The sequence below is a fragment of the Centruroides vittatus genome, unplaced genomic scaffold (genome assembly GCF_030686945.1).
Source record: "Centruroides vittatus isolate TY-2023 unplaced genomic scaffold, ASM3068694v2 contig_89, whole genome shotgun sequence".
NCBI lineage: Eukaryota > Metazoa > Arthropoda > Arachnida > Scorpiones > Buthidae > Centruroides > Centruroides vittatus.
This window is the reverse complement of record NW_027122580.1, coordinates 148,435-163,868: the sequence shown is the minus strand read 5'-3', so window position 1 is coordinate 163,868 and position 15,434 is coordinate 148,435. Positions and strand designations below refer to the sequence as shown.

At 33.3% G+C, this 15,434-nt stretch overlaps 1 protein-coding gene across 1 annotated transcript in view; it reads right to left on the bottom strand.

Annotated features, from left to right (window-relative positions):
- Nucleotides 1–6,972: 6,972 nt before the first annotated feature.
- Nucleotides 6,973–15,434, bottom strand: part of CSN5 (COP9 signalosome subunit 5) — a 55,156-nt gene continuing 46,694 nt past the window's right edge. The window contains exons 4-6 of the mRNA XM_067280682.1: nt 13,196–13,261; nt 7,576–7,773; nt 6,973–7,304 (exon numbers count right to left, since the gene is read on the bottom strand). Coding sequence (XP_067136783.1) covers nt 7,071–7,304; nt 7,576–7,773; nt 13,196–13,261 — 498 coding nt within the window. The 3' untranslated portion in view covers nt 6,973–7,070. The remainder of the gene's footprint in view (nt 7,305–7,575; nt 7,774–13,195; nt 13,262–15,434) is intronic.

Genomic DNA, 15,434 nt, shown 5'->3' with positions numbered 1-15,434 from the left:
GCATGCAAAATAGTATAAATAGAAGCCGAGTTCTTCACAGTAAGCCTTAATCTTGTCCCTTTCCCCGCTGGGGAATATCGAAAAATCCCTTTTTAGTGTATATTCTGTTGACGTAACCTATTAAAACGCAATTAAAAACGCAAAAAACCGCATGTAAAATAAAATAAATAAAAGCCGAGTTCTTCACAGTAAGCCTTAATCCTGTCCCTTTCCCCGCTGGGGAATATCGAAAAATCCCTTTTTAGTGTATATTCTGTTGACGTAACCTATTAAAACGCAATTAAAAACGCAAAAAACCGCATGTAAAATAGAATAAATAGAAGCCGAGTTCTTCACAGTAAGCCTTAATCCTGTCCCTTTCCCCGCTGGGGAATATCGAAAAATCCCTTTTTAGTGTATATTCTGTTGACGTAACCTATTAAAACGCAATTAAAAACGCAAAAAACCGCATGTAAAATAGAATAAATAGAAGCCGAGTTCTTCACAGTAAGCCTTAATCCTGTCCCTTTCTCCGCTGGGGAATATCGAAAAATCCCTTTTTAGTGTATATTCTGTTGACGTAACCTATTAAAACGCAATTAAAAACGCAAAAAACCGCATGTAAAATAGAATAAATAGAAGCCGAGTTCTTCACAGTAAGCCTTAATCCTGTCCCTTTCCCCGCTGGGGAATATCGAAAAATCCCTTTTTAGTGTATATTCTGTTGACGTAACCTATTAAAAACGCAAAAAACCGCATGTAAAATAGAATAAATAGAAGCCGAGTTCTTCACAGTAAACCTTAATCCTGTCCCTTTCCCCGCTGGGGAATATCGAAAAATCCCTTTTTAGTGTATATTCTGTTGACGTAACCTATTAAAACGCAATTAAAAACGCAAAAAAACCGCATGTAAAATAGTATAAATAGAAGCCGAGTTCTTCACAGTAAGCCTTAATCCTGTCCCTTTCCCCGCTGGGGAATATCGAAAAATCCCTTTTTAGTGTATATTCTGTTGACGTAACCTATTAAAACGCAATTAAAAACGCAAAAAACCGCATGTAAAATAGAATAAATAGAAGCCGAGTTCTTCACAGTAAGCCTTAATCCTGTCCCTTTCCCCGCTGGGGAATATCGAAAAATCCCTTTTTAGTGTATATTCTGTTGACGTAACCTATTAAAACGCAATTAAAAACGCAAAAAACCGCATGTAAAATAGAATAAATAGAAGCCGAGTTCTTCACAGTAAGCCTTAATCCTGTCCCTTTCCCCGCTGGGGAATATCGAAAAATCCCTTTTTAGTGTATATTCTGTTGACGTAACCTATTAAAACGCAATTAAAAACGCAAAAAACCGCATGTAAAATAGAATAAATAGAAGCCGAGTTCTTCACAGTAAGCCTTAATCCTGTCCCTTTCCCCGCTGGGGAATATCGAAAAATCCCTTTTTAGTGTATATTCTGTTGACGTAACCTATTAAAACGCAATTAAAAACGCAAAAAACCGCATGTAAAATAGAATAAATAGAAGCCGAGTTCTTCACAGTAAGCCTTAATCCTGTCCCTTTCCCCGCTGGGGAATATCGAAAAATCCCTTTTTAGTGTATATTCTGTTGACGTAACCTATTAAAACGCAATTAAAAACGCAAAAAACCGCATGTAAAATAGAATAAATAGAAGCCGAGTTCTTCACAGTAAGCCTTAATCCTGTCCCTTTCCCCGCTGGGGAATATCGAAAAATCCCTTTTTAGTGTATATTCTGTTGACGTAACCTATTAAAACGCAATTAAAAACGCAAAAAACCGCATGTAAAATAGAATAAATAGAAGCCGAGTTCTTCACAGTAAGCCTTAATCCTGTCCCTTTCCCCGCTGGGGAATATCGAAAAATCCCTTTTTAGTGTATATTCTGTTGACGTAACCTATTAAAACGCAATTAAAAACGCAAAAAACCGCATGTAAAATAGAATAAATAGAAGCCGAGTTCTTCACAGTAAGCCTTAATCCTGTCCCTTTCCCCGCTGGGGAATATCGAAAAATCCCTTTTTAGTGTATATTCTGTTGACGTAACCTATTAAAACGCAATTAAAAACGCAAAAAACCGCATGTAAAATAGAATAAATAGAAGCCGAGTTCTTCACAGTAAGCCTTAATCCTGTCCCTTTCCCCGCTGGGGAATATCGAAAAATCCCTTTTTAGTGTATATTCTGTTGACGTAACCTATTAAAACGCAATTAAAAACGCAAAAAACCGCATGTAAAATAGAATAAATAGAAGCCGAGTTCTTCACAGTAAGCCTTAATCCTGTCCCTTTCCCCGCTGGGGAATATCGAAAAATCCCTTTTTAGTGTATATTCTGTTGACGTAACCTATTAAAACGCAATTAAAAACGCAAAAAACCGCATGTAAAATAGAATAAATAGAAGCCGAGTTCTTCACAGTAAGCCTTAATCCTGTCCCTTTCCCCGCTGGGGAATATCGAAAAATCCCTTTTTAGTGTATATTTTGTTGACGTGACCTATTAAAACGCAATTAAAAACGCAAAAAACGCATGAAAAATAGTATAAATAGAAGCCGAGTTCTTCACAGTAAGCCTTAATCCTGTCCCTTTCCCCGCTGGGGAATATCGAAAAATCCCTTTTTAGTGTATATTTTGTTGACGTAACCTATTAAAACGCAATTAAAAACGCAAAAAACCGCATGAAAAATAGTATAAATAGAAGTTGAGTTCTTCACAGTAAGCCTTAATCCTGTCCCTTTCCCCGCTGGGGAATATCGAAAAATCCCTTTTTAGTGTATATTCTGTTGACGTAACCTATTAAACCGCAAAAAACGCATGCAAAATAGTATAAATAGAAGCCGAGTTCTTCACAGTAAGCCATAATCCTGTCCCTTTCCCCCCACTGGGGGGAATTTCGACATGTATATTATATAAAAACACGTGCGTATTCGAATGCAACGTTGTGTCAAAATTTCAAAGGAATCGGTAGGAACAAACGAACGTTATATTTTATTTATATAGATAGATAGAAAATGATCTGCTTTAGTCCATTCTCACAGAAAAGCAGAATGCCTCACAGAAAAGCAAACTTAGGTCGTCGGAAGTTAGCGCCATCTGTTGGACATAAAAGCCTTAATCCATATATAAATATATTTTTGAAGGGGGGAAATGGTGGTCTTCACATGTGCCAGAAACCTTCGTGGGAGTGTATTAAACAACTTCCCGAAGTTTCATGGCAATCGGATAAATGGTGTGGTAGTGCATGAAGGACAAACACACACACACACACACACACACACAGACATACATTCATTTTTATATATATAGATGATAAATTTAAAATATTATTTTTTTTTTATTGCACTATAACAAAGACAAGTACAAAAGTTGTAAATCTCTACAATGGATTTTTTTTTAAAAATAAAGAAGTAACTTATCGCAAATCCATTCGACCAATTATTGGAAGTTAAGTAGCTAATATTGAAAGATTAATCGCGGGCCGCATAAATTCATTAAGCGGGCCCGGTGGCGTAGCGAGGGTGGTGCAAGGGGGTTGGGCCGGATATCGTGCACCGGGCGCCATTCGCAGAGGGGCACCCAAATGGTCTCCAAGACAGACTATGTGTGTTTCTGGAGGGGGAGGGGAGCACCAATAAAGTGTCGTACCCCGGGCGCCAGTTATGTTCGCTACGCCACCGTGCGAGCCGTATGTTGGCCATGCCTGGTCTAGAGACAGTGCAGCTCTCAAGATGGAAAATCTGACTCAATCCAAATGATCTATCGTTTGAAAAGACAATGATGACTTCTGCGAACTCGGATTCTTCGACCGACTTAAGAAAATTGGAGAATCCATTAGATCCCCATCGTAAACCGTGGGTGAGAGTCCGAAACCAATCGAAACGATCGAGGGACAGACGGGAAGGTGATAAAAGCCGGTGTCTCGAGGACACAAGGCTGTCGAGAGTTCTCTCTTTCGTAGCCGTCGTCGCCAATCGCCTCCGGTCATTTACCATTTCCCTGCACTTCGTCTCCGCTATTTCACTGCCACTGCTGCATTTTCCTTCCACAAATTAACAGTTGCCTTTCAAAAGGAGGACTTTTCCAACTGAGACAAACACGAGTGTAGGGATGTGAGTGTAGTCCAAGTCAGTGTCCTAACTTCAGTATTTAATTTTTGTTTTTATTTTAACGGAAACATATTTTTTATTTTATTTATCTCTTAAAAATTAAATAAGTATTTAAATGTAAATCTCTATATCTTCATATGCATAGGAAGTTATAATTATAGGAACAAGTAAGTACGTAGTGTTTCTAAACAAAAAAACTCGAAAAATGTGTCAAAATGTTAGATAAACATGTCACATTTATTCTTGCCTTATATAAATCTGCATTATGTAAGGGTTCACCGTATATACTTTTTACAAACTTTATCTTACTTACTGAAAAATTGATTCAAAAAGCAGCAAAAAAGATGACAAACTAAATATTTTCTTATAGCCCTTAAATAAATTTAAAAAATTTCTTGTGGTCACAATTAGAAAAAAAAATCAACTTGTTTCATAAACATTTAGTTGGTCTGTATTGTCTATAATTTTATGAATGCCTTTTTAGAAACATTGAAATTTTCTCTACACAAGACTATATAACTAGCAAAATTTCTTGTTTCTTTCATAATATTGTACTGGATGGTTGTAATTAAAGTATATTTATTCAATGCTGTTTAGAGGGAGTCCAAACTTGATATGATCACATTTAGAATCTGTTTTCATTTTCGTCGGATGAATAAAATATTTTTTTAAAACAAAAGACAAAGTCATTTCAAAAATTAGACAATCACCATTTTTATTTTCTTTTAGTGTTCCAGAACCAAATCAGACAGCCAGACCTTCCTTTGTAGGCTACTTTACAGCTGCCCTTTTTTAAAAAAGGGCAGCTAAGTAAAGTAGCCTACAAAGGAAGGTCTGGCTGTCTGATTTGGTTCTGGAACACTAAAAGAAAATAAAAATGGTGATTGTCTAATTTTTGGAATGACTTTGTCTTTTAATTGTTAAGAGACGAGAAAATTAACATTTGGGCGTTAAACTATGTACGAATATCGCTATAATTACTAGCGCTTTTGACGAAACTATTTTCGTCTTCGTCAGGTAGACGATAATGGTTAAAATCCTATTTAGAACCAAAAATTTTTTGAAATGAACAAATCGCTTTAGAACTTTGGAACAAGACCAACGATGGAACTGAGCGAGAAGAAATTTAAACATGCGCGCGTGGTGACGTAGCGCATGTGCGCTATAAAATACTGAGACGTGGAGCTAGAGGCGTTGCCTTAATCTGTTATATAAGTTGACCCACATAACAGGCAAATCAAGCGTGGGTGTGTTGCACGGATTTAGTGCAGCGGTAAAAAAGGCCTCCCAAATAAACACGATGCTCCTGTTATTACAATGTCCGAGCATCACACCTGGTCCCGCAGTGGGGTGTACAGGTGCCGTAACACCATTCTTGCTAGCACAGTATCACCTTTGCCTGCCCCGATGGAAAGTTGGTGTTCGGAAATACGACAAGCCAACATTCTAGTTGTCGCACTGATGTAGTGGGTGTGAATACCAGATGTAGTATTTTCCATTGAGATAGAGTAAACTCCAGACCTCTCTAGTACGGAGGTAGCATCCCTTCATTGCACAGTAGCCTCCTAAGATTTGGCCGCGGGGAGACTGGTAGAAAAAATGCACGTTGCCTAAAAACACTGCAGATACGGATTGTGACTCGGCCACAGAATGGTAATGCAGGAAGGACTACCGTGCATTCCTTTAGAACGTGTAACGCCGTGGCGGGAAAGAGTGATCTTTTGACCTTGTTTAAGACGTACCTGTACTTGGCATTAGTGTACCCTGCCGCATTTACTGCCGAGCAAATGACATTAAGTTCAATGTCGACAGCTGTTTGATTGGAAGATAACAAAAAAGCCTTTCTAATTAATGGGGCGATAGCTGCATTAACATAATGCTGCGGCTGGAATGCCGTAGCGGGGATTAGTGGTGGTATGCAGCCGAATTTATGGAACACTGAGTACAATAAAGCTCCCTGGGATTTAGAGATGTTTAGATCTAAACACGTAATAGCCCCTTCATTTTCTTTTTCCCAGGTAAAGCTGATGGTAGAATAAATCTTCACGAGTGAACTTTTGAGGGTGAGGCAATCCTCCTCCGTGTCCTGCCAAGCTATAAGGATATCGTCCACATATCTGAGGTATAACAATGAATGTTAATTTTCTCGTCTCTTGCCTATTCGGTGATCGGCGTGAAGTCCACCATCGTTACAATTAACTTTTAATTGTTTTAAAAAACATTTAGAATTGTTTTTTCTTTTTTACAAAGGTGATCATTATAGGACTTGTGGTACTGCAGGTAGTGTCAAAGTTCTTTATCACAATTTCTTAAGGCATCAGAATCTCTGCACTTGTAAAACTGTTTTATAAAAACAATGGTAAAGCTACAACATAAGCCATAATGGTAATGACCTCATTGGAAGTATTTATGTACTGTAATACACATTGATTTCTATGTCATGGACAGTTTTATACCTGAAAATTACCTAAACAGCACATATGCATTTGATACATTTTGCTTTGGTGCTCACATTATGATAAGTTCCATGGTAGTGTATTTTAGTAGTAATTTTTTTAATGGAAATTCTTTCTGCATGTCCTTTCTGAAATGTCATCTTATTTAGTGGTCAAAATGCAACCAAAGTTAATAACTCTCCAGATAGCACTGAATAGAGGCACTGAATAGAGGCACTGTATGTTTTAATTTTTACAAGTAAAAAAAGTTTCCAAAAATAAACTTATATGAATAAAAATATATATTTGATGAAAATCAATTTATAATATTGTAATTCTTAATAGGTCACAATTATTCCCATCTTTGGATACACAGATGTCATTTACCACATCTAGAATGAGAAATTTATCTAATTGATAATAAATTTGTGCAGAACCCCATACACAAGATCTTTAATTAATATTAAATTACATTTTGATCATATATATTTAAATTAATCACACAAAGCAAATGTTAATACATAGTTTTAATTTTTATTTAAAGTTAATCTGATTAAAAAGTCTATCCTTGATTACTTGAGACATGAGACCATGAATGGCCTCTATGGTTGTCTTGCAACTGTCTTTTGTAGCTTTGGCCAATTTGTCTTCACTTCTCTTCTCGTGGGGATCAATTCCCAAGACGAATCCACCCCGTCCAAGCTGCGATTCAGACTGCTCCAATTTATCCGAGAGATCAAACACTTGGCCAGTAGTATAGTCGGCATTCTGGTAATAAAGGATTAAAAATTAGTTCGGTCATATAAGTCACTAGCAGAATGTAAGAGTGTGGCCACTTCTGGTGGACAGACTCAAATCACAGTTAGAGCAACTATTTTGAGTGGAATCCCTCATTCAAAAAAAATCTCAATCAAATTTTATTGCCATAAAGTTCTGGTTTAAATCAACTGGACAAGTAGTATATGCTGTACATATTGTATGTAATTCTAGAGTTATGGAAATTCATTATAATACACACACACAATTTAAAGATATTTACCGTGAGAAGACTAGATGAGCTAAGAGTATTAACCCAATATTTATTCCACAAAGAATCCAAGAGTCTGCAATCCAAAATTGACTTGAAATATGATACTTCTAATGCATAATACTGTTTACAGTGTACACCAAAATCTTCAATTTTATTGAGTGGAATAGTCTGATATTCAGATGGTCCTTCATCTGGAGGTTTATAACCCTGTAAATTTTAAAGAATATAATTAAATAGTTTATTTTTGATAAATTGACTGGTATCTTTTGATGAGAAAATAAATAAATTAGTAATAGTTATTTAGCGTATCAAGCACCAGCAAAGCATAGTGGCAAACCTAGGAATTGCCAGAGTCCGTGCACGAGTCTCTTTTTTACCACAATTTAATATGTCCCAATGCCTACTGGGCCTTTCAACTGGTTGTAAATAAATAGTAAATTCTATTACAAACTCATTTTACTTCATTTATATAATGAAACAGATGCAAAATTTATGATATATGTTAACATAGGTACAAGTTTAAAATGAATTATATGAGCTACACTCAAACCTGTTTTTGTGCGATTTTTTATTTGTGCAATTTGTTTTGTGTGATTTTTTGTATGCGGTATATGAATTTCAATCAAATTGGTATACTGCACAAAAATAATTGCACAAAACACATTGCACATATAAAAAAATCGCACAAAAACAGGTTTGAGTGTATTTTCTTTGAAAGTGGTGTAAGTCCATTTTATATTATATGGAGGTATTTAAGGGTTTGTATTTGAATGGTTTGAAAAATATTGGTATATGTTAATACGCACATTTTATGTTTTTTAAATATTAAATTGATTTAAGTTTATAATGTGATTGTTTTTAAAGTATTAGTTAAAGGAAATTTATACTTTTGATGACCTCAAATGGACTTACACCACTTTCAAAGTCAACAAAATGTGAAAATCATACATTTATGAAATATTAAATATGGGATTTCAATTGAATCAAACCAATTTTTTTGAAATTTTTATTAAACATGTCAAAAAAAAAAAAAACAAAATAAAAAGGCGTTATTACAATATTTCTTCAAGTAATGCCATTTAAATTACTTTAATTACAATTTTATATTAATATGTATCATTTTTAATTTTTATCATTATGAGGAAGTTTTTGAAAATACTCGTAATGTATTGGAGTTATATAAGGTAATAGATCCATTGAATTTTTCAGATATAATGGGCCTGGCATGATGATAGAAAGGTGTTAGTATTATATATTCAAATTTTCGTGGTCTTCCTCGTCTGGGGGATAAATCTACTGTTTTAAAAACCGCATTTTCATCAAATGAAGTTTTATTCAGCATTGTATATGGTTTGTTTTTTAAAACCCTTATCCAACATATCTTCAGCCAATTTACCTCTTCACCAGTAGTATTCTTTCGTCTTCATAGAATTGCATTTTCTAGTGGTTTCGTTCAAACAAAATCATCTCTCTTTATTTCATGTAAAATAAACTTTTTATGTTTTTGGCATTGTTGTTTGATAGTATAATAATCTGTAGGAACATACTGTAAATTTTTACAGAAAGTACACCACTTTCAAAGTAATTATATTTGTAATTTCATTAACTACGTAAATTTATATGGACAAAATGATGAAAATTTTAGAGAATTTTTTTTGAAAACTGTTTATAGATAAAGAGCTCATAGCCGATTGCATTCGTCGTCGTCATTAACTAACTTTTTGTCAAAAATGGACTTACACCACTTTCAAAGAAAACGGCTCATATTACTTTAAAAACCAGCAAGCTTTATTCATGATAATATTGAAGATATCTAAATGATAAAAAAATAACTAATTATTTTTACCTAACTTATCTAACTTTCTTCAGATAGTTTAAATCAATTAAAGAGTAAACTGTACTAAGAACTAGTGATGCCACGAATATTTGGCTCCTATTCGGTATTCGGCCAAATACCGAATACCAAATCATGGAAAAAAACACACATATTACTCAAAATTGTATTTATTTTAATTACAAATTATTACATCTAATACTTAAAATCTATCAGTGGTAAGTTGTGATGAATGAAAACAATTTTTTCAGCATTTGTTGATGGCAAACGATTGCGCTTTTCCTCATAAACTATACCCGCTTCTGAAAATAGCCTCTCACTATATACACTACTGCCAGGAGACAATAGATAAATCTTAGCAAATTCTGTCAGGCTTGGAAACGCAAACTATACTGTTTTGCGTTTGCTGACCACCACTTGTAAAGGTCTGCCATCCGATCTAGGTGAACAGTTTTCATATAAAAATCAATCTCATTTGCAATAGCACTTTTCTTCTCCACATCCTCGTCATTTTGCATATTTTCTGTAGCAACTTCCTCAAAACAGTTCCAGAAACTGTCGTGTATTTCAATGATTTTATCATTTTCATTGATATTTCTTTTCTTATGAAGTGGAGAAGAATCATCATCGGTACTAGTACTCATCACAACTAATTTCAGAGCTTCTAAAAGAACTTTCCGTTTTGCTCTTTGCGTTTGAACTAATTCCAGGAAACCGGTTTTGAAACGCGGGTCAAGAAAAGTGGCAACCAGCTATTTGTCACTCTCAAAGTTGAACCGTGTTTCAAGCTCAAATTGTGTTACTAATAGTCATAAGGACTATTAGTAACACAATTTGATGTAACAAAGTACTTTACAACACATTATGTTCAATCTTTAGTATCTAAGGAAACAGACACTAACTGCGGCCGGTAAAACTTCCATTAACCTAACGGGTACTTTACGCGGATTCGAGATTAGTTGCCAGGCCTGGACTTTTACACGTGCACAAAAAAAATTAATAAGAATAACGTCAAATAAGATACGAAGTCAATAAAATTTCAAATATATTTAATTAGTAGTTCTAATTCAAACTACGTACAAGATTCAATAATCAAAACAAAATTTATTAAAGAAAAATCAACAAGTCAACCTGACAACAGAACTCAGCTACTTAGCTTAACTTAATCCTAATTCCCCATAGAAAATTCGACAAATCAAATACTTAAGAACTATGAACAAAATCTCTTACGAACTAAATGCCTATCCGTCACCTCACTATACTAGGAACCTGTTTCCTCAAGCCTTTCGCTATCATCAAATTGAATTCCTCAATCACCTTGGATCACCTAATTCTCAATCTGGACTTCGCCTAGAATTTTTCACTCAGTAGTACACCTCGCTCTGGAAATCACCTCGATCATCTTCGGTTTTATTCTGTGAGGTGACGTCACAAATCATCATCTCGGGTTACTCCTCTTATTTAAATTCTTATTGCTAAAATACAATTTCTTTCTGACAGCTCATTTCTCCAACAATTCTTACAAACCGTTTACAAAGTATTAGCACAATTTTTCGGGATGTTTTTACGATGGTTTAGTAGGTCTTTCTTCTAGTGAATGTGGGGACTCCCCCTCCATTTTTTTTCTGCGGACTTTTCATTTCTGCTGGGCAGCGCAAGTGCGTGAGATTCTCCCTACGGCACTTTGTTCTTCCGTGAATTGGTTTATATATTTTTTTCTTCCTTTTTTGTTACTTAGGAGAGTGGTGGGGAACTTTTGTCCTAACTAAACATAAGCCCCAAACAAAATATAATAAAACAAAAAACAACGCTCTGACTTAGTTCCTTACAGCGTGTCGTGACACGATCTACTCGCAAATAAAACAAATGTGCTCGCGGCGTTGCTACCGCACCCACCACAATGAGAGAAGTCGTAACCTGTCACCCGTGAGACGCACACACATTTTGCCGAACATTCGGCGCTTTGGCCGAGAGCATAGCCGAATATTCGATATTCGGCAAAATCACTATTCGTGGCATCACTACTAAGAACTATAAGGGCAACTTCAGTAAAATTTCAGAGAATCAGTGTTTATATAAAAACACGAAAAATAATAACAGAAAAAACACACTGAATTATAGTAATGGAGCAAAACAAACTTCAGTTGCATCATTTCATCAGCAGCATTCTGTTACTCTTAACCCGGGAGGGGTCGCATGACCCATTCTGACCCGCACCCCCTATTTCATGATCGACTGAATCGTTAATAATTAAGTTTTACCGATGTGACTCACAGTAGCTTCCTAAATTTATTGTTATTATCGGAACATATCGCCGTTACTCAGTTTTTCAGAACGCGTTAAGAGATAATTGCTCTTTGGGGTCATGGTGACCCGCAGCGACCCTTGACGTCTGCGTAAATTTGTATTATTAATGTAATGTAAATAAAATAAATATAATTTTTTAAAATCATAAAGTGACATACTATTTCTATGATAAAAATAACTTCTATCATCACTAATTGTTTCATGTTTTTTTAAATAGTTAAAATTTTTCAGATACTTATAAAAATTTTCCCCAAAATTTAATATGTAAATTCGAATGTTAATAAATAATTAACTAAGGCTTACAAAGTAAACATATATATTTATTAAATTACTAAACAGAATGAAAAATAATATTTAAAAGAAAAAAGTGAAAAAAGTTGAACTGTTAAGAAAAAAATTAATATCTAAAATGCGGGTTGAGGTGACCCGCAGCGACCTCTATAGGTTGTTGACCTTTGCGACCTCACCCGGGTTAAGTCTCAGTTTGGCATGTATAAAATGTTTTAATATTCTGTTAGTATCTAATTGATAAAAATGATAAAAATCTATAATCATTTTTTCTATGATTATAGAAAAAGAAAAAATATATTTTAGCATTCATCGTCAGATTATTAGTATAATTGATTTCCACTGATACTCTGTACATGTGATTTTTTTTTCAGTCTTCATCTATATGGCTTCGGTTTCCAATTATTACCGAACTTCCTCTTTCTCTGTCAACAATTGAAGATGATGATCATATCTCATCATAAAGATTACATCTACTTTTTTTAATAATAAAATTTAGAATAATTCCAGATCACAATAAAACTCATATTTCATCTACTACACTTACAGTAATAGAACTTATTAAACTGGTGTAATCAACCAGACACAAAGAAGAAGCAGTAATAAGTTCTATTACTATAAAGGGAATCCTAGTAGACAAGTAATAGTTCAAAATAAAATTAAGGGCAAAGAGGCATAATTGACTAACTTTATTGTGATGTTTTTGTGCAGTTAAAAGTGCTTGCGAGATGTTTTCAGTTTCATTTATTATAGCACACCTAAAATGTAGTTGATATCACCGAGATCAATAAATAACCTCAATTCTAGAGTGTAAAGATCTATTTTTCATTAACTGATAAAAACTGCAAACTAAATGCTCCAGTTAAATGCTTTGGGTTTGCATCCAAGTTGTCAGCATGTTCTCAACATTTCTTAACTCTGACTCTGTCTTGATTTGTTATGAACAATTTTCAATTAGAACCTCAAGTTCTTTTATAATTATAAAATGGTTATATTATAAAAATTCTATTCCATTACATATGTGGTGAAATGAATACATACCTATACACATATTTTGTTCATATATATGAATATATATGAATAAAGTATGTCTATACAAAGGAATGAAGAAGTAATTTCAATAAGCATCTTTGTTTTGTTCATAAAAATAGTTTTAATAGTAGTGTGTGTTTACATGAAAATATTTATAGCAATTTTTACCTTTGGATAAGTTCTAAATGCTCCTAAATTCACTTTTCCAGCTGATATTGTTCTAACAGGATCAATCTAATAAAATAACAACATTTTATTAAATTTTAAGAAATACATATACAAAAATAGAAAAAAAAAAAAATATATATATATAATAATAATGGCTTCAATATTAAAAAAATATAATATTTTTCTACTTGTACTTTGAAATTATAATTGGTAGAAAAAAAAATTTCAATTAAAATAGCATTTTATATAGAAATGTTCAAAAGATGAATTTTTCTCTATTCAATTAATTACAAGATATCCCTACAGAAAACTTGCATAAATATTTATTACAAGAGAAGTCAACATAACAAACTTGTTCAAAAATAACTGAAAAATCCTCTGTAAATACAGAGTACATAATAAATATTATCAGGCTGTAATCTTATGTTTAAGAGAAAAAATCTTTTATACAAATTATCAGTGTATGTGACACAGTCTTTTATACAGTAATACCCCGAGTTATGTAACACACAACTTATGTAAATTTGCAGTTACATAAAATGTAAATCTCAAAAGTTGGAAAAAAATCTGAGTAGAGTAACATGTTATTTCACAAAGAATTATTCTATTTCAAGCATTCATTCATTTATTCATTCTTGCTCTCTCTCTTTCTTTCTTTCTTTCGCACTGCAATTTATTACTTTATTGCTCTGATAATCCTTTACTTTTTGGTCTAATTGTAAGCACACATGCAAGTGTATTGGGCACTCTTTCTCGTAAACAATTCTTTTATATAAATACATAATAAATAATATATGTACGGTAGGGGAGAGTAGGGTAATAGAGCTCACCAAAGGCATTTTGCATATTTTTAAGAAAACTTAACAATATTGCGAGAAGTTTTTTTAATGGTACAGTGTACTCTAAGGCAGCGATTCTCAACTTTCTTAGCTCCGCGACCCCCAAATAGTAAATATAAATAAAATTAATATTTTGCGACCCCCCACACATAGGAATAACAACAGTAAGCCTTGCTATTACTAATTGAATTTTGACTGTTATTATAAATGTAAATTTTTTAAAATATTATATAATCACATTGCACTAATTTTATACATTAAGAAAATACCGACACTATAAAAATGTAATACAACTATTCCTATTATTTTATGTTGATGTGTTTATAGCGACGGGTATGAATATGCATGTATGACGTATACATACATGAGCAATTCATGTTCCAACTTTATGTGTACGTGCTCTTTGTAATTTGATCAACATATAGAGAAAATTTCAAATGAAAAACAAATGCAACCATCACATTAATTTCTTTTCTTTACATGTGTACTTATTGTCAGTAAAACATTTATAAGTTTATAATAAATGATTTTTTCTCATAAAATGATTTCATTATTGTCTTGCAACCCCCAGGTTGAGAAACGCTGCTCTAAGGAATAAAGTGCATGTGTCAAAACTTGAGTATTCCTCTCCATATTGTTTTAATTATAAAAAAACAAAAAACATTACAATGAGCCCCATTACCCAACCATGTGGGGTAATGGGAACCATCATATAAAAACAATGAAAAAGACTGAAATGTTAGAAATGATTAAATAAAAGTTTTCTAGTTTTTGGACAAAGTGCTTGAACTTAGCATTTAAAACATTTACTTAAAAACATTAAAAACTTAGCATTTAAAACACAAACTATGCTGAAAACAATATATATGAAGTGTGCAATGCCATAATGTTGTAAATGCCAAAAAACAAACTTTTCAGGAGAGAGAAAAAACACTTTTTCTAATGAACAAACTTTAATCAAATGCTATAAAAATTATTTTAACAATTTACACTTTGGAATAAAACATTGGGTCTAATTTCAAACACCTAAGTATGATGGTAAGGAAACAAAAAAAGTTTAAAAACAGAGTTAGAGCCATAACGTTGTAAATGCCAAAATTGTGCAAGTGCATAAAGTTGTAAATGCCAAAAACAATTGCAATCATAAAATTAATGTTTCTACAGCTGAAAAACGGTTTTGAATACGAAAAACTTACATTTAAATTATTAAACACAATTTACAAATTCAATATCAATTTTAACATTAAAAACTGGCAATAATCTATTAGTGACTGCTTCAACAATGTTGGGCCCACAGTTTTGGTACTTGAACTGGGCTGTAATCTTTATCAATTGTAATATAATTATGATAAATAAAGGAAAATATAAACAATAAGGTATTAATTTAGTGTAATAAAAGT